Source organism: Centruroides vittatus, unplaced genomic scaffold (assembly GCF_030686945.1).
Source record: "Centruroides vittatus isolate TY-2023 unplaced genomic scaffold, ASM3068694v2 scaffold_2569, whole genome shotgun sequence".
In the NCBI taxonomy this organism is placed as follows: Eukaryota; Metazoa; Arthropoda; class Arachnida; order Scorpiones; family Buthidae; genus Centruroides; species Centruroides vittatus.
The window spans coordinates 657,576-678,572 of record NW_027122690.1 but is presented as its reverse complement, the minus strand read 5'-3'; the positions used below and the strand labels follow the sequence as shown (position 1 = coordinate 678,572).

The window sequence follows — 20,997 nt, the reverse complement described above, 5'->3', positions numbered from 1 at the left end:
ACTCGTGATGTCGGGATATTAATATCTTTATTTGAGAAAGACTGGAATTAAGGTTAGAAATATTTTCCAAAGTTAAAATAAGTTTTACGAGACTGCAGACAGAATTATAATTGTTTTGATTAAACTGGAGAACTAGCTTTTTAATTTATTAGTTCTATTTTAATTTAAATTAACTATCAATTACCAAAAATCTCATTTCTTTCTACCATTGCGTATTTAATGAATGATAAAACTAATCAAATGGAACGTGACATGATATAATTTATTGTGAAATTAAATAAATATTAAGTAAAATTAAAGATGACTGATCGTAAATTTTAAATTACTGTTTCTTTATACTTGGATATAAAAACTGTAAAGTTTGATAATTTACAATAATATGGATACGTAAAACAAAAATATTCAAAAAATTGATTAAAAAAACATTTATTTAATTATAAAAATAATATCAATTATGTATATAAAAATGTTTTTATCAATACATGTCTCTGCATAATTCTTATAGAACAGTATTAATAAAATATTTTCATTTACGTATTTATACATTTTTATTTCTACCAATTGATATCACCTAGACATCGCTCGACTCGACTCTACGAACTTCATTTTAATTGTGGACAGTTTCTCCTAGTATGACCTGAAAAAATTAAACAAAATTATGATTAATTTCTTAGAATTTCTTATACGGATATGACGGGATGAGAGCGGGACGAAACTTTACCCTCTTGTCCGCATATGCTGCACTTTCGTTTCCTTTTTACTTTTTCTGGAGCTCGACCGTTTGACGATTCTCCATTATTTTCTATAATATAAAACAATAATGTGTTAAAATGATAAAATATTAAATTTAATTAACATTTCTTTCCTTAAATATTTTATTATACATTTAATAAAGAGCAATTTAATAAATATATTTACGTAAGAACAAATTGAGAGAGGTCTGACTCGACGGTTCTTCGGCCCACTGGAAAAAACCGCATCCGCTCTGTCTAGATTTTGGACACGCGTAAAAATGCCTACCCTTATTTGGACCTTCTTTCTGGACAATTAACCTAAATTACGCAACGTGTTTATTAAATTTATTAGTAAATTTTCACCAAAAGACACTATTAATTTTAATTATAATATTGTAATTTCACCGAGGGACGTAATAAACAAACTTTAAGTTCGTTCAAAATTGGACGAAGTCGATATTTTGACAAGTTTTGCGGTTACGAGATTAAAGTAATTCTTTCGGCTTGTAAATATTACATTTATAACAACTTTTCTTGCATAATCGAAGAATAAATTAAACTTGTTAATAGTTTATTCAGTTTATTATAAACTCGATCAATCAAATTAGAATAAAAAGACTTGCAGACAAAGTTGAAGATAGTCTTAATATTTATAGAATCATCATTATAATTTATAATTATTACAATTATTTTAATTATAAGTAAGTCATATATTTAAAAGAAAAATTAAATGATTCCTGTATTCGTTTAACATATTTTCAATTTACATCATCATTAACATTGAACGGTACAACTCTGTGGAATTTATATAGATTTTAATTGTTTTATTTAGCTCGTATAATTACTTTTTAATTTCTTATCTTTATTTTATTATATTATAAAAATATTTATTTTCTAAAATAAATATAAAGAAGCATATTATAAACAAAAAGGTAAAATTATATTACATTATTATTCTTTACTCTATTACAAAATTAAATTTATACCCCATTTATTTTCACATAATTTTCTATTTTTGTCGCATTCAAAAATAAAATTCGATTAAACGAAATTATAAAACAGAAAAATAAGCCAGAGCATTCAGCCATTAAAATGATAAAAAGTGTCTTTTGGAATTCTTAAAATTGTGCGCCCTTTTTTAAAATAAAAGAATGCAGAAATATTTTAAAATATGCTAAATTTTACTAAACAAAATTACTTCTGCCCCCCCTTTTTTAGATTCGTTTTATTGAGTATTCATATCTTTTGCATTAATAATATTTCTTAAAATTTCTATTTAATTTCTTTAAATTTAATTAGTTTGTGTTGTCACTACATTTTCAAATTCCACTACTCTTTATTTAATGCCAATTTAACAACAGTAGTTACTTTTCCCCCTAAATATTGTGATGTCGCTGTTAAATTCTTTTCCGAATTCTGCGCATCACTGTGGTATGTCTTAGGACCGTGCGTTAAAATAAAAAATTATAATCTACGCTAGAAATAACTATTTCAGTTACGTGAGATGGTCAAATAATATAACAGTAAAATATTTTATTGCTCTGGAAATTAATTTAGATCAAGCAACAATATAAATACATGGTGTCCACTTACACATCTGCCCAGGGGCAAAAGTGGTCTTTCCAGCATTGCTCATGTGTGTGTGTGTGTGGTGCGTGCTTGTTTCGGTGATAAAATAATCAATACTTAAATATCTATCCAGTAGCAACAGACTTGTTCATTTAAAAAATTCCACAATGATGATGATGATAAACGCATTCGATAAAATAAAAGAAATTAACACCTTATCCAGAACCTGTTACCGACGTGTACTGTGAATAATACAGTTTATCACTAATGTTTTTGAACTGTTAAATAGTTCTTCCTTGGGTGAAATATGCTGAATAACCAATGGAACACAAAAAAAAGAATGTTAATATTCAAATGAAATGGAACATATTGTCGACAAAAGTCGTTACAATGGAATAAAATAAAAGAAATTGTCCGACAAAAAGGACACATCAGATTCTTCAGACTTGATTCCACTGGATTTTTCCCTGTAGGATATCTAAAAGTATTGCTGTATGATGCACACCCAGCAGTACCGTGTCACGTTGGCAAACTGGAAGGACTCGTACGAGAGGCTCGTGAAACAGTGATACCGAGAATGATACATGCCATCCATAATGCCACATTCAACCATCTACGTCTCCCTATTTCCACTAAAGGCAGTCATTTTGAACATGTTCTCTAACAAAATAAAGCTAATGTTTTCATATCAATTTCTTTATCCTTTACAGTCAGAGACCATTTATATGTTACGCTAAATCATCTTAGATTCCCTTCGGTTATTTTAGCACCGGCACAAGCACTCATCATACAGATATATTTACACAATGCTAAACAGTATTTTGTCCTTGGATAAATGTTTAAATGGACATCCTGTATAAGTATTTTTAACATTTCAATTAAGCTTTAGTTCAGTTTGATGAGATACGGCAACACATGCTTCCTAGGAGGACTTTCTGTGGGAAACTGGCTGCTATTTAGGTGTTAGACATGTTAGAAAACTCGATGTTGCTAAGTCTGTTGGTCAAGTACCGCACACAATCAGTGCTCAATGGTGTTATACATTTTATATGCACTGATAGGCATTTCGATTAAGATATCAGATAATTGAAAACACATAATACAGTGAGAACATTTAACTATTGCTACAATAAGATTATACATTATTTGATTTTTGTTGTATTGTGCATTTTTAAATGCAGAGAAACTCTTTCCAATTTACAAATTATTATTATTTTCTTGTAATTTGGTCAGCAAGATTTCCAGATCTTATTTCTACTTTTTCTAGCTTCAGGATTACATTACAGAAATAAAGTTTTAAATAAACATATTTCAAGTTAAAAAAAATCTACAACAGGTGGTAGCTGTTCAAGCAGATATGCCTAGAGCCACTGTTTATAATATTGAATAGAAGTTGTTGATTATTCAAGGAGAAAAATGACAGATATGCAAAGTCAAATGAAACCTACATTTTGAGTAAATAAGTATATTTATGAATATTGAATAAGTGCTGAATTTGTACGCATATGCATGTATTTTTCCTTAAATGCTATGATGTTGAATTGAGTCCAAGTAAATCAAATTAAGGTTGTCCAATAATGCATATTTAAAAATGCATGTAAAAGACATCTTTATAATTTTTATTGCATATTTTGCAATTTGACCATATTTATATTTCAACATCCTAAAGCCAAACAATTGCAATTAGTATTGATACTAAGCCAAACAATTGCCATAATCAGGTTATTATTATGCTACAATTAATAATCATGCTACAATTAATAATCAGAAACTAGAGGTAGACTCGCTATGCACCATCTCTTATCTAAATTAATAATTATAATAATTTAATAATTTATTAAATAATTTAGAACATCCTGGAAAAAAAGAACTATCCCAGACTTGAACCTGCAACCTCCACTTACTGCTTACCGTGCAGTGTGCTTGCCAATTACACCATCTGTACCCTGAGCAAACCTTCACTTCCAGATGTATTTAAATTTAGATATAACCAATTTAGATAAAAGATGATAAAACTTCTGTGTTATGGAGTACATGCAGAAAAGATTCTGATATATCAACTTTGGTTTGACCAACAATATGGATAAAATGGCAAAAATTAATGTCGAAATTGTTAAGAAATTATGGACAAGAGTTTGGATTTCAGATATTTAACAGATGGATAAATTCTTTATTTAATATATGCTATAAATCATTTCTTGCTAAAAAACAGTTTCAAGTATTGAAATGTCCTTACATCAGCACAACATGAAGCTTCAAAATGAACCAAAACAACAATTGATCACAGGTAAATTCTAGTTACATTGAAACTAACTTTAGTAGTGTTTATAATATCAGTTAGGAACAAAATATTACAGTCAACTTCAACACTAAATCTATAATTAGTTAGTAACTCAATAAAGAGCATTTACTTCATTTCTCATTGCCCCATGTTTATTCCATCCACCTAAAAAGTGTGATACAATAGACATTAGTAAGATTTGCTCGCAGACAGAAGTAAAATGTATGCATTTCAACTAAAATTTTAGTGTATATTACTAGTGCTTTTAATATGCATAATGTATATTTCAGGCATTTTAACATGAATATAGTAGTGCATATATACGACATTTACAAAAATTATGTATGCATGTATATTGCAATAATAAATGCATATAAATTTGGCCCTTATTTATGAAATTAAATTCTAATTGATAAAATTACAAACATCTCAAAATGTCACAACTCTTGAAAAACTGTATAATTGAATTTATAATACAATTCACAATAATATTTAAATATAAACAATTTTTGTAAACATTCATTGAACCCTGAGACAATAAATTTCACACAGTACAGACTTTGCAAACAGGACATCTCAGAGAAAATGCCACAATTTTAACTATATGCAATATGATATGATACTACAACAACATATGTTGCCTTCTCTTTTGCATTTGCAGCCTCAAGGGGCTGGATAAGTAGGATATTTCAACAATATCTTGCTAGACCACGTGTATGGTTAATGCAACAAAGGAATGTCTCTTGTTAGACTGAGTACCAAAAATTCATCAGATCTCAACAAAATTGAAGACTTGTGATTACATTTGAAAAAGCTATTTGGAAAACAGAAATCTCACAAGAAAGAGCAACTGATCATCATTCTTCAGGATGAGTGGGTCAAAATTCTACTCAATGCATGTCAAAATTTTATGGTTACAATGCCATATTGTGTCTGTCAAGGAGGTTTCGAGTAGTGACAACCTGAGTCAAATTTTCACATGTTGGAGCACATTTTCAGGGAAGGGACGGTTGGCGTCATCCTGGACAAGTCAAGACAGGTATGCCAACTAAGGCAGACCCCATAGAAAGCTCAGCTCAGCTCCTAATTGGTCGGCCAGTGGATCTAGAACTTAGATATAAGGCAACATGACTGTTGGGAGAAATGAGCCTAGCCTAAGACTGTTTAGTGAGAAGCAAGTCTGGACTAAGACCTTGTAGGTTGGAGGAACAAGATATATTGCTGTGTATCCCTGTAAATAGTGTTAAATAAATAGACTTAATTTATGTTCAAGGAATCATAAGGTGTTCTTTTTGACGAACCGGAAACCGGATGGCTCTGAAATTTACTGTGTCTATGTTGTCATTGCTACAAAATTAAAATGATGAGTCTGTTAACACAAAATATTTTTGGATTCATGTAAACATGGGTTGTTACTTTCTTCTATACCATTTCATTCCATACAGTGCCATAATAACATTGTATTATTGATTTCCTTTCTGATGATAATATATATATATATATTGTTACCTTAATATTTATTTAGGTGCACTTACAAAGATGTGTCTTGTTAATCTATCAATGCATGAAACTATCATTACAAGGAAGGAAGATTTTGGTGGAGAAAGTTATGAGCTGCTACATGGCAATATGCTGCTTTGTCAATTCTAACAGTTAAAGTAAACATTTTCAGCTGCAAAAATTATGAATTTGTTGTGATTTTCTCTTAAAAATCCTAAATATTAGAAAAGAATGAAAATTTGGATTTGGAAAATGGTAGATTTAACCTAACGGTAAAGTTTTTCATATTATTATAAAATAAACAGTATAAAATTCTACATGTGAATACAGAATAGCTATAGCTATTAATAAAATGAGAATTAACTATTTGAGAATGACACTTTAAATAGTGAATAATAAGTAGAATATCTAAGCTAATAAATATGTTTTATTAGCCAGCAAAAACAAATTTCTCATGGAAATTAGCTATTAGCTTATCTTTAAAAGTTATGAGGTGCATTCGAAAACTTGTGGGACTAGTGACATGGCACTACAATCGGCCACATGCCAAACTTGCGTGAACTAGGATGCCTGATAGGCATAGTTGTTTAGCTTCCCAGCAAATTTTGTGTCATTATTGTATGTAGTTTTTGTTTCTTGCTATTTAGAATAGATCCATGTTTCAAACTTGGCAAAATTGTAACAGAAAAGAAAGTGATTACAAAAGATGAAACATGGATTTACAGTTATGACCCTGACACCAAACAGCAATAGACACAGTAGAAAAATCATGGCTCACCCAGACCAAAGAATAAATACTGAGTGTGATGCAATCTCAAGAGCATGCTCATTGTTTTTTTGGGAAATTAGGAGGAAATTATTCTTTGAGAATTTGTTCCACAAGGCCAAACCATGCATCGAAATTTTTATATGGATATTTTTGAGGTTCCTGTGTGAAAATGTCAGATAAAAAAGATCTTTGGAAAGCTCAAAACTGGTTGTTTTATCATGATGACATTCTCGCTCACACAGCTATCTCTATTCAAGAGTTTCTTGCCAAAAATAAAATAACAGTGGTATCCCACCCTCCTTATTCACCAGACTTAGCATCGTGTGATTTTTTTCTATTTCCACTGCTAAAAAAGAGCTAACAGGACAGCAATTTGAGAACATTGATGACATTCAAACAGAATTGCAGCAAGTGCTTTAACAATGTCACACCAAAATGAGAGTTTCAGGAAGGTTTCGATAACAGGAAGAAGCTTCAGAAATAACTTATTTCAAGGCGACAACTCTCAATAAATTAACATGTACATCAGCCAGTTTTTATTGGACCAGTCCCAGAACGTTTTGACTGTACCTAATACAATTTATTAAAAAAACAATCTCTTTAAGATGACCACCTTCAAAACTTAGAACTACACATCTTAAGGAGGGTGGTCTTGTTAAAGGGATGACAAAAATTCAATGGATACAAAGTACAGTTTATGGTACTGTCGTACAACAGCACTACATAGTATATATAGTATTCTAGTGTAACATTACACAAACTACTATGTAGACAATACAGCAAAATTTATTTTAAAAACACTATGTATTGATTAACACTATACTGCAAGAAAATTTATTTATTAACACATCACATGTAATTCTGTATATTGTACATGAAAATGCAGCACATATAGGTCTTAAATGTTTGCTTTAAAGTAATCTAAAGTGGATATTTGCATTTTCTGTTTTAACTTTATTCATAAGACACTGCATTCAATATTTCTTTTCTATTTGGTCAAACAGATCCGTCTGTCAGGCCAAATGGATTCCAAAAACCATCCAAATCTCACCCAAATCTGTTGTTATTTAGCTAAAATTTGAAAAAAAATCGTAGACCTATAATTTTTCACTGTCGTCCATCTGTCCGTCCTTCCTTAATCATGAGAATGGAATAAGATAGATGAATGCCAAAACCAGGTATGGAAAGATTAGAGCCCCAATTAGTTAATTGGGGCCTCCTGTCTCTAATCTTTCCATACTTCCAATACAAACATACTTCCAATATACAAACTTCCAATGCAAATCAGAAGTCACATTATTTCAATTCAAAAATTTTCCCCTGAAAGGAGTTAGATAGATTACCAGCATGACTCTATTGCTAACAGGAAAAACATGATGTACAGGGGCAAGACACTACTAATTTGAGGTGGAGAGCATATATTTTAAATTAAATAAATTAAAAATTGCAACTCAGCATTGTGATGATGTTACAATAAATAATTGCTCGTTGATTACCATTTTATCTATCCCTATTAACAGAAAGATTAGATTAATTGGTTTTCTTATAATAAGAATAAATAGAACATAAGAATAAAGCAACTTGCTGAGGATATTAACAGGAAATATGTATCTTCTCCGTAAATAGGACCAAATAGGAAAAAATGAAGACATTTAAGTTGAAAAAAAAATTGAGATGCACTTTTATATCTAATGCAACAGTGTAACATGTTCAACATTGTATATTATATATGTTCATGGTTTTGATTTTATCCTGGGATAATGAAACTTGTCACCTGAAAGAGGGTATTTTACACAAAACTGCTATAAATCCAGGTGATTGGTCATTGGTCAGGTAAAGAGGCGGTTGATTTCAAAAGAATTAAAAACAATAAGTCTTGTGGAATAAAAATTTAGTTCTAGGAAAATCTGATTGTGTAAAGAGATAGTTGGCTTAAAGATGACCATCTGAAGAGGTTTTACCGTGCTTTAAAAATATAAAGGCAAAATCATTTATATTCATTATTTACAGTTTAAAATTGATCAAGCTTTGTTTATAAGAATTTAAATAAAATATATGATTATTATTGAATTTAATTGTATTATTTCTTTAAACATTATTTGCAAAGATAAAACTATAAAACATTTCAAGGTTACCCATGCAGCTATTGTTTTCTGATTTTGTCTTACTTAAGAACATAGTAAAAGCAGTGAAATCATCAATCTTTAATTTTAAACCTATTTGATTATGTCAAATTGCAAAAGTTTATAGTCTCCTGGTGACAAAAACTTTTAAATAAATTATAATTAACACATAAAGATAATTTTCCATAAATATATATTTATTAAACATGATAAACAGACACCCAAACTCTTTATCACGCTACTTAAGCTAATTAATTAAGTAGTTTGGCTAGAAGTAGGTGGTTAAGCCACCATCTTATGTTAAATTTACTAATTAGAAATACAGTCAAACCTGTTTTTATGCGGGGGATAGGGACCGCATTAAAAAAAACGCATTAAAAAAATCTCACGAAACTTCACGAATGGCTGTAAATAATAGTTTTCGCAACACAATTAAAAAATATTTTTTTTATGCAATCAACAGGGACCGCATAAAAAAAGTCTCACATAGAAAATAACTCAAAACCGTACGAAATAGAATTTATTGACAACAGATGTCAGCACTTGACTGCATCGTCTGGTCTATCGTCTGTTTTACATATTTTTGTCCAGGTGGTGTTTTGTTGACTTAAAAAGTAAATTATTTCATTTTTCGCATATTCATGCAATAATATTACTATAATAAGTGTATTTATGCTATAATAAGTTTATTTAGCTATAATAAGTCAACGTAAGACATGACGAATCGCACGAGACTAGTCGCCAACTATACCGCACAAATTAAAAATTCGCATTAAAAAAATCGCACAAATAAAAATCGCGCATAAAAAGAGCGCATAAAAACAGGTTTGACTGTATTTATAATTAATTTAGAATATTCTAGAAGAAAAGATTGGCCCAGAGAGGGACTCAAATCCACAACTTCTGCTTACCAGGTAGACACTGCTAGTTACGGTACCCTTCGATCTTCAATTCCAGGATATTCTAAATTAATTTATTTCTAATAATTAAATTTAACATGAGATGGCAGCTTAACAACCTATCTCTAGCCAAATTACTTAGTAATTAATTAGTCTTATGTAGTCCAATAAAGAATTTGGTTGTTCGCTTGATATTTAAATTAATTATTGGGTTGATTAAATACGTTATTACAAAGATAAACATTTATGTAATTTTTCCAATTATTAAAGGACATTCTTATTCTTATATTTTAATAAGCAGTTTATGAGAAAAAGATATCAATGCGTTTAATATGTTTGTTAAAGGCAGAATTAGAAGATACAACTCATAAATTATCTAGAAACATTTTATATTTCCTGTCTTGCTGAATTAATTTATCTTGAGAGTATCTAAATCACTGTAATATTATTTAACAGATTATTTAAATCATTAAAACATTTTAGTTAAATTATAGATTACAAGATAAGTTAAATTTTTACATAAGTAGCAAAATCTGGAAGCAATAACTCAAGAATATAAATTAGATGTTAGTAAAACTAGAAAAACTAAAATACTACTGAGGAGACGCGAAATAAGGATACCCAAATAGGATGAGAAGAAACAACTATTGTTCTGCCATCAATCAGTATTCTATTAGAATGATATACTATTTATAACTGACACAATAGCAATCATTTACCAATCTACATTATAACAATTTGTGATGATAAATAAGTAACAGAAATTGCAATATTCTGACCCATGGATACGAGTACCCAACATTCTATACAGAAATAATGACTTTAATTAGTTTCAACTTGAAAATACAGACAAACCCTATATTTATTATTTGCATTCTCACACCATATTTCGGATTTGTTTATGCTAATAATGTCACAAGCTATCAATCATTCCATATTTGAAGCATTTAATAATTTAATTCATCTGTTTTTATTATATGATATATATTTTATAGACTTCTCTATTACTGAATATAGTGCCTATACAACCATTTTAAAGACATCTAAATTGTCTGAAAACATTTTAATACTAAGGTATTTTAGGAAGTATTATTTAATATATTTTTTTATACAGTACTAAGGTATTTTCAAAGCTTAAAGGTTTTGAAAATATTCACATATTAATAAATAAGATTTCTTCAATTGATTAAGATGTTTTATTTATTTTTAAATATTCATTGCTAAATTCATAAAATTAACCTTTCCACTTACATTGAACTAACCTCTGAATGCCAAATAAAACACTGACTTTTTAATTGATGAAATAAAAGATAAAACAGACTGGTTAACACTACCGGAATTTTATACAAGGTTGACAAATGGAGGGCATATGAAATGTTTATCTCCATTATTTATAGTTTACAAAGACAAACTTTAATTTAAAACATTTATAATGTCATTACATCAAAAATATTTTAAACTCTCTATTCTGAGAAAACTATCAAGTACACGGTGTGTTTTTAAAGTAAGGTTCATTCGTAAATAAGAAAAAAAATATAAAAATAGCCAAAAGGGATGTACATATTTCTATTATTTTTCTTCATAGCTACTATTGACTTCTACACATTTTTGACATTGTGTCACCAATTTCCTTATTCCATTGTCAAAGAAGTCTGTTGCCAATATCTTAAACAAGGGGTCGGCAACCTTTCGGCAATGTTGTGCCGAACGTCAGTTACATTGTTGTTCCGAGTGCCGACATGATTGTACCAAGTTTATTATATATATTATCAAAATTAGTCCAGTTATAATGAACTTCAAAAATGTATAATTTTGAAGTTAAGTTGTTAATTGAATTATGTTCTTATATGTGAAGTGCTTGCATAACACAGATGAAGACACAGAGTGTAAATGAATGCGCTGTAATAGAAATATACAAATGAGATTCGTTTTTAAAGTACCATCGCCTTTGCTGAACTATGACTTTCATTTAAATGTGTAATTTAATAATTAAAATATAATTTTTTACTACATTTCTATTCAATCAGAGTGCCACTGAAAATCGTCCTGCGTGCCACGTTTGGCACACATGCCATAGGTTGCCAACCTGTCTTAAACCATTTAGTAATGTCAATTTTCAGTTCATCATCATCTTCAAATTGCTTCAATGAAAGCTTTTTCCCTATAAAATCCTTTTTGCATTGTAGACATATTCATCGACTATCACAATCTTTTCTGAAGCCCTTAAAGGACATATTTGTGTGCCAATATACTGAATAACTTCATATTGTATGCTTTGTATAATTCATCTTACTGTATTTAATTTTTTTCTTTTGTTATTTTGTAACACTACTACTAAAACTGTAAACAAGTTATTGTTTTAAATGTAAGAGCTTGTGTATATAACTGTCCAATTTTCTAGTGGAAGTGGAAAAATAATGATGATTTGAATATAAAAAATACAGTTTATATATAACCTTCAAGTTTAAAAAAAACATTAAAATTGAAATAAAACATTTTCATAATTCGTATCAGTGTCCCTTTATCCCAGTATAACCTTTATCCCTGCAGAGTATAATTGAAAACATTGCACTTATTATGTAATTTAAAAAGTACCATCACAAACATTCTATTTTTTTCCTTTTTCTTCTTCACTTTCACTAATAATTTAATGTAGATCTAGACATAATTATAAATTAAGATGAAATGGAAAAAAATAAAATATTAAAATGGAAATTTTTAAATCGATAATATAAATTCCAATAATGTGGATTTGAGAAACAGCTTTTTCTCATTATATACAACACATATGATAAAATTAACAGAAAGCTTTTGAGTGGTTCTCTGGAAAGAAGAGGAAGTATGGGAAACTTACAAACTTCAAAGATACGCATTCAACCACCTATATTTAAGCAATAATGACTTTAACAGAGTAAAAATCTATTCAATCCAATAGAAAACAAAAATGAATATCATTAATTAAAGCACAAATTAATGCACAGAAAATGAATGCGAGAAAACTAAACATGTGGCATATTTATACATCTGATGAATTTGGAAAAAATAACTCAACAGCAAAAGATCTAAAACATGCAAAAAAATGTCATATTTTATAAATACTTTGTTTTTATATTTTATAAAGCTTGGTAACTTTGGACGAAGAAAAAAACTATTGAAGTATTTTGTAATAAATTGTAAAATTGGCTAGTAAACTACCATATCATGTAAGGGGCTGTCCATAAATGATGTCCACGCTGAAAGGGAGGAGGGAGTTATGACAAGTTGGACAAGGAGGAGAGATGGGATTGAGCATCAGTGGATGTCCATTCATTTCATTAAATTTTATACAGTTTATGCATTTTATTATATTTATTTCAAAATGTCTGGTATGTTTTGTTTCTACTTATAGTATCTATCATTCATAAAGTGATAAAGGTTTTAAGGGGGGTTGTTGAGTTTTGTTCGACATCCGAAGATGGGCAGAGGTTACGGAAACATGGACAAATTGGGACAACTGGGAGAGGGGAATAAACATTTCAAGAAAAATCCGGACATAATTTATGGACTAGCGCCTAACCCATCTCGTATTTGATTCCAAACCAATTTTTTTTTAACGCAATATTTCATTATATATTTAATTAACATCTCATTAAAAGATGAAAAAAAAAATCAAAAAATCTGTTCAACAAATATGTTAAATTCTTTACTTAAAAATACATATTATTATATAAACTAAACAGTTTTTCCATAGATATATAAGAAGAAAATTTAATATTTTCAATTTTAATATCAAAACAAATTGAAAGAACCGTACATACCGTCTTGCTCTGGCTGGACATTTACACATTACATTGGTGTCATTTTCAGTAACTGATGGAAATCTAATAAAAGAAATTTCTTTTGTTAGTCAATGTACAATAAATGAATAGTAAAATCAAATAACAGAGCTTTAGAACTGAATTATTTTAATAACATTAAACATATTAAAAACTATTCAAAAATTAATTATTATAATTTATTGTTACAACAAAATTTTCCATTTTCATTATTAAATTAAATTAACCTGTTATCATTTGTATTCGAAGAATGTGTACTTCGGCTTTCACTCCATAAGAAGAAATTGCATTTGTCGGGAGACTGTTTTGGACATTTGTAAAATTTTCTTCCTAATAAAATAAGATCAAATAAAAAATTAAGACATTTCTTATTATCTAGAAATTAAATTCTATTGATTTTCCTCTTCTTCTTTTGAAATAATTATTTGTTAGCACAGACAACACAAGTTAAAATCAATGATTGCATTTTCGCCGATTTTCTCCCTACTACGACGAACTCCTCAAGATTCTAATTTGAGTATTCTCCTTTTTCTATTTACATTAATCCTTTGATTTATAATTTATTGTCTACTTATGCAGAAAATATCCAATTAATTAACAGCAATTATTTTGCATTAATGCATATCTTACAGATTTGTTCTATTAATAGTCCTCTTGACACATCATAATTTGACAAAAAATAATAAAAAGATGCTTGCTGTTTGCTGCTTGCTATGTGCACAATGTCATTGAATCATAGTCATTTTACTATGTCTTACTGTGAAATGAAATGTGGCCATGATTTAAATTTGTTCAAATTGTATCTGCACTTGGATTTGCATTTAATATCAGATTTACTTTTAATAATAATATTTCTAAAGTCGTTAATGGAATAATATTTCCGAGATATCCTTCAGAAATATTATTCCAAAGAATTTTTCTCTATTTTTTTAGATCTGTTCTACATGCACTATTACAGGATTCGAATTTGGACTTCAGCATCCTCTACTCTTATTGATACAATCAGCTGTGTTAAATAAAGTATAGTTTTTCTCTAAATAATAGTAGTAATATACCTTTTCATCCTGCTGATGCCATACAAAATTGTCTTAAGCTTCCAAGTCTACCTGAATAATAAAATGTGAATTCAGATAGACAGAAATTGTTCTAATTTCAGTGTAGTAAGGCTCACTTTGCTAAACTGTTTGTTTGTTCGCTGATTTATTGATGGTTTTCCTCTACTAAGCCTTATGAAATATATGAAAAATCAATACACTCTTATATTTAATATTACAAGTATTTCAATGGCATTATCTGTACCAATTAGAGTACCAATGAAACACTCATTTAAAAACATGTTTATGTAGATATATATATATATAAACTAATTCTTTTATTCCATATGTCAAATATTAAGCATAATGTTTTAACAAATAAATGCATCTTCAGTGGTCTATTATTATTTTTATAAATTTTTATTAAATTTTCTATGGTAGCTGTATTCTATGTTGATCTAGTAATAGTCTCTTTAATCCGAAGCTGTGAGGCAGTCTACCGTCAATTTTTCGGATTAAAGAGACTATTACTACTTTATAAATTTTGTTTGTATATTAATATATATATATATATATATATATATATATATAAGTTAACCAAGAAAACCAGCAACGAGTTGTTTAACTTTCTTGGCAACACATTTAAAATTTTGGTGGTGCCATCTGTTATGCTATTTTGTTAAAAAAACTTTTTATATTTTTTAATTATTATAAAATGGTTTGCCAAAAAGCTTAATTTTCAGGGTAGGGATGGGTTTTATAAAAAAATTGTAAATGCTAGTAATGAATAAAATTGTCATTAAGTCAGATCCTACTTGAGATGTGAAATGAATCCCCCTTTATCTCCTTGCCCCGTCGACCTATAACCACCAAAATTTAATAGCATTAATCCCTCTAATACACAAATCTCACTGCAAAATTTCAGAAATTTTCAATAAAAAGCACAGGAGTTATTAAGCTTAAGCTTCAAAGAGAGTGAACAAAATTAGTCCCTCCCCACACACACTAACATCCATACATACAAAAAAAACCAGAGTTGTTTTGCATATCTCGATGTTTCAAGATCCCAAGTCGAAAAATGTAAATATCTTGGGGGGATTCATTTTTGACTGATCACCATAGTTTGAGTACAGAGATAACACTGTATTTCATTCATAATTTTATGAATAACTGCTTACCTACAGTTATAAACAGTTTAATAACACTTACCTAAAAATGTTTAAATAAACTTTACTAAATACAAAGATTAATTTTTAAAAAGAAAACATGGTGACAGTCTTAACAGCTAAAGTCTGAAAGCAATGACGATGACACCTGGTTAATAGGTGTCATCGTCATTGCTAAACAATTTTAATTGCTTAACAATTGCTAAACAATTTTAATTGCTTAACAATTGCTAAACAATTTTTTTTCTTCCTTGTCCTATCAGTTTTCATTAACGTAAACCTGACAAAAAGCACAAAAGCATTTGAAAATTTCGATATTCTAAAATCCGTGGGCAAATTTGAAATGACAGGCATGCTTACTTGAATAAAAAAAAATATATATTGAATAACAAAATTCAGTTAAAAATTGTGAAATTTTGTTCAAAGGATTTCCAAAACCATGTTAGAGTGAAACCAGAAGTCATTTTGTACAGAGGATATCCCCAATTTTTGAACTGTGTTAGAACAAAACTGTGTTGTACTGTACAAAAGGGATACCTGTATATATATTTAAAAATTGAAAACATAAAATTAAAGAACTGATTGATATAGAAAGTTTTTTTTAACTGTGCAGAGTAGGGTTTCTCATTTCCCGGTCTTTTGCTTGTCCTGGGATTCCGGGATAAAAGTGAACTGTTTCCCGGGATCCCGGGAAATCCCGGGCAAAATTAATTATTTTTAACATATACAAATTATTATGAAATCAAATGATATAATTATTTTTCGTCTTTTAAACTAATTTAATACGTTCCGCAACCTCCAAAATCATATTAATAACGCTGTGTAAGATATATATTAAAAATTTCCTTTGAACTACTAGAAATTTTCACAAATAGAAAAAAATTATTAAAGCTTGCTGGAAACTGCATACAACAACAAAATTCTTTGAATTGAGTTTTAAAAAAATGAACTTAGATCAAACTTCTAACTTAGATGGCAATTTTCGTTTTTTAAATAAAATATAATACAAAATATTGTAAATTCTTATAAGAATTTAAAAAGCAAAGATAGTCAATACTCCGATCACTCAATCTAATTCTTATTTTAGTAATGAAAAGTCTTGCTACCGAGAATGCCTTTTCCGATTCAATTGATGTGACTGGAATCATGTTTAATGCATTTAAGAGAAGAGAAATATTATGTGTTTTTCATCTGTATCCTGAAAGATTTCTAGTTCATTTTCGAGATTGTAGTACTTCTTTTGTTCTCTAGTATTCTTGATTTGTCTACCTCGACTACATTAATAGAAACATCATAGCCCAATAATTCGGCAGTTCGTTTGTCTTTAATAATCAGGTTATGAAAAAAAAATTTCATACTTGCAGACCTTGTTCGTATCCTGGCCCAATTTGCACAACTTGGCGTTACGCAGTCATTGAAGTTACTGGGCATGGTTAAAAATTAAGACAGCATAAGCACAATTACTACAGATATTACAGATAAAGAATTTTGAATCCTGCCACAAATAAGCTACGTATTGATTATTGACCATTTGTGACGTGCCATAACGAATAAAAATTAAAAAAACGGTTAATGTTACCTTAGGTAGCCAAGATGGCGTCTCGTCTCTGAAACAGTGGGGACGCACGTACTAACCTAACCTAACCTATTCTAATAAATTACTATAATTATTAGCAACCAAAATATTAGAATAGGGGTAATTTATTAGAATAGGTTAGGTTAGATTAGTACGTGTGTCCCCACTGTTTCAGAGACGAGCCGCCATCTTGGCTACCTAAGGTAACATTAACCAAAAAAACTAATAAGTAGGTTTAAAATTAATAAATACAAATGTATTCTGACAGTTTATGAGTTAATTATACTTTCTATTTGCAAAACTTCCCCAACCTTAACACAAAATAAGAAAAAAAGTGAATTTTTAAGAAATTTGCGGGATTTCCCAGGATAAGAAAAATTTCCCGGGTTAAAAAAACAACCGGAATCCCGTTTGAGAAACCCTAGGGCAGAGGTTGTGACTAACCTCACAGATAAATTCAGAATAATTTTTTAAATATTTTTGTTCTGAAACAGACTAGAATCTGGCAATTTTGAGTAGCTACTCTTAAGAGATTGGCAACATTAATTAGCTAACATTACTTTATCAGTTTTTTGTTAGGTAAAAACTGCATGTTTTTCTCAATGCTATCTTAAACCGTACCAGAGAGATACCAAAATCCATTAGACCATTTTATTTTAGACTTTTTTTTTTTCATTTTCTGTTTGAAATAGAAAATATTGCATATCAAATTGACAATAAGAACGATGAAGAATCACAATAGACATTACTTGAATTAGAATTTGAAAATTTGATGATTGAATCTGAAAATGATATAGACAATAATGATATAATGGAAGAACATGCAGAAAATTCTGATAATGAAAAAATTAATATGCTAACATATTATGTTAGCGTATTAATTTTTGCAGGTTTTATTCCAATTTATTCTGGTACAATTATTATTATTAAAAACTGTTAAAACTTACATATTTTTCCCCTTTATAAAATGCACAGTTTTGCATCTAAAATTTATCTGTAAATAGAATGTCTTACAAGCCAAATCAATCTTATACTGTAGAGAATATTTTCTTTCCCCAAAAAAACTGACATGAAAAATGTGATATGTACAAGATAATAGCACATCTTATAAGGCAAAAATTACAGTAATATTTCTTCTCATACTTTGAGAAAATTTTATATAAATATTTTTTTATTTAAACTACAGGTATACCTCGTCTTACGTCGGTAATTGGTTCCAGGAGAGGCGACGTAAGTCGAAAAAACGATGTAAGTCGAATTTACTTGTGTAGTTTCAACTTATGTCGTAACTAAACGCCAATAATGGAGGAAACGCCAGTAATGAGCACTTAAAGACCGCTAAATAAGACGACAACACAGAAACACAGATGTTTTCATGGTTCGTTCTCTAGGATTTATGATGATTATATTAACATTTACTGTAAATGTACATATTTTAATATGATTTTATGTGCTTTCAACGCTTTTCTAGTGATATTACGTCTTCAATGTTTATGGTGGATGGATTTAAAGTCGAATAAACTGACTTAAACTTGATTTTTATTTTTCTATACACTTTTTTGACAAACGACGTATAATCGGGAATGAGGTAACTCAAGAGCGACGTAGCTTGAGGTATACCTGTATTGACAACCAATACACATTTTAAAGCTGTTTTTTTCTTTTTATTACTGTATCTAATAGATATACCACAAACTTTACAAGGTTAAATATTAGTTACAAACTATTACATCTTTTAACTAACTTCGTTAATTATACAATAAATAAAATATAAAATGGTTATTTAACATTTTAAGTATATTTATTCTATTTATTATATATATATATATAATAATACTATTAATAAGTAATAAAACAGCAAAACTATTTAAATATCTTTAACTTTAATGGTTATAATTAACTTTCACTTTTAAATAACATTTCAATATCCTCCAAAAAATTTAATCATAATTTATTATTAAAAATATATTATTTTTTCTATATCACCAAATGGATTAAGATATATATCCATTAAGATAACATCTTTAAATCAAATAAAAAATGATTGAAAATGTAATAAGTTTATACTAAATTGAAATGGCAAGACTGCTTAAAATTTAAATTTAATTTTTTATATATAAATTGCAGAATATCAAAATAATACTATAAATATTTTACTTATAATTAACAACTTCTAAATAATCCAAGTCTTTTTTAATGTGCCAGATTCTTTTTCTGATATAATTTTGGTTTTCACTTTACTAATATCATAAAAATGATAAAACTTATTTAAAAATAGCATACTTTTTTCATTTCAAAGCACCATCAAATGTAATGCACAATCAATTTTTAGATGTCAGAAACCCAAAAGAAAGTTAGCTTGAAAATTTAATGCTCCTCCCTATATCAAAAATGCATTTAAACAGTAACAAACATATCTTTTGAAAGCATTTTATTTTCTTGTTTACAATGCTTTGTGACATCTACATTTACAAATGTATTCATTTATGACTCCATTATCAGGTTCAGAGGATCTGTGGATCAATACAAAAATCACAGTCAAAATTGCAGTCTGTATGATCAATGTTTTAACAACTTAGATCATGAACTGGCACCTAATACAGAAGATAATGTTCTTGATGGTGAATGAACTTTCTATCTTTGAACTTCATAAAGCTCTAATTCAATTAAGAACTAAATCAATTCTGAGTTTGGAATTGTATTTTGCCAGAAATGACTTTGTAAGTAACAGCTTTCTCTGTTTTTCAAAAGAAATATTAAAAATTTGTAATAAAGTGTAATCTTCAGAAGAAAGTCCTTGAAATTGGAAAAAATAGTTTCCGTACAATTCATAAGCAGTTTGACAAAAAAATGTGTATAACTATCATCCAACTGCAATACAATTGATGTATAGGAAATTGTTTAATCTTATGTTGAAAAGTCATTTGATTAAATGGTTCAGAAATTCATGATATTCTAGACAGAAACCAATTCGCATTCTTAAATAAAAAAGAATGTAGGGAAGCTAAAATTGATAATCTTATTCAATTATCTTTTCTTATAAAAAAGACAGAGACTTTTTGCTTTTTTTTACCAATTTATCAAAGACCTTTGATCTGGTACCAATTTTTTTTTTTTGCAATTGACACCTCAATTAGAAAATGTTATGTTTAAAATTAAACAACAAATTCATTAAATTAATAGTTAAAAATTTCACAAATATGATGGAGATATGTATCAAAAAGATCATTATTCCAGTGAGTTCAAAAGCTCTTGTGGTCTCCCAAGGAGATCCCTTGAGTGTATTTTTTTTAATGTATATAAATGATATAAGTGAAAGACTTTGAATCTAAATGATTTGATTCAGATTGGTGACCTACAATTTGATTATGTAATTTATGCAGATGAGTGCAATCCTGTTATTTTCTTCTCAACTCTTTCAATGCAATTTCAGAAGAAAACATTGATTTTACAACATTAAAAAAAATTAATTATTGTGACATTGTCACAATGCAATTTTTAATCATATTTTGATTTAAAAAATCACATGAA

The 20,997-nt window shown here is 28.7% G+C and overlaps 1 protein-coding gene across 1 annotated transcript in view; it reads right to left on the bottom strand.

Moving 5' to 3' along the window:
- Positions 1 to 410: 410 nt before the first annotated feature.
- The window catches only part of Top3alpha (topoisomerase 3-alpha), a 64,180-nt gene continuing 43,593 nt past the window's right edge, over positions 411 to 20,997 (bottom strand). The window contains exons 26-30 of the mRNA XM_067285449.1: positions 13,918 to 14,020; positions 13,673 to 13,735; positions 919 to 1,052; positions 722 to 802; positions 411 to 637 (exon numbers count right to left, since the gene is read on the bottom strand). Coding sequence (XP_067141550.1) covers positions 603 to 637; positions 722 to 802; positions 919 to 1,052; positions 13,673 to 13,735; positions 13,918 to 14,020 — 416 coding nt within the window. The 3' untranslated portion in view covers positions 411 to 602. The remainder of the gene's footprint in view (positions 638 to 721; positions 803 to 918; positions 1,053 to 13,672; positions 13,736 to 13,917; positions 14,021 to 20,997) is intronic.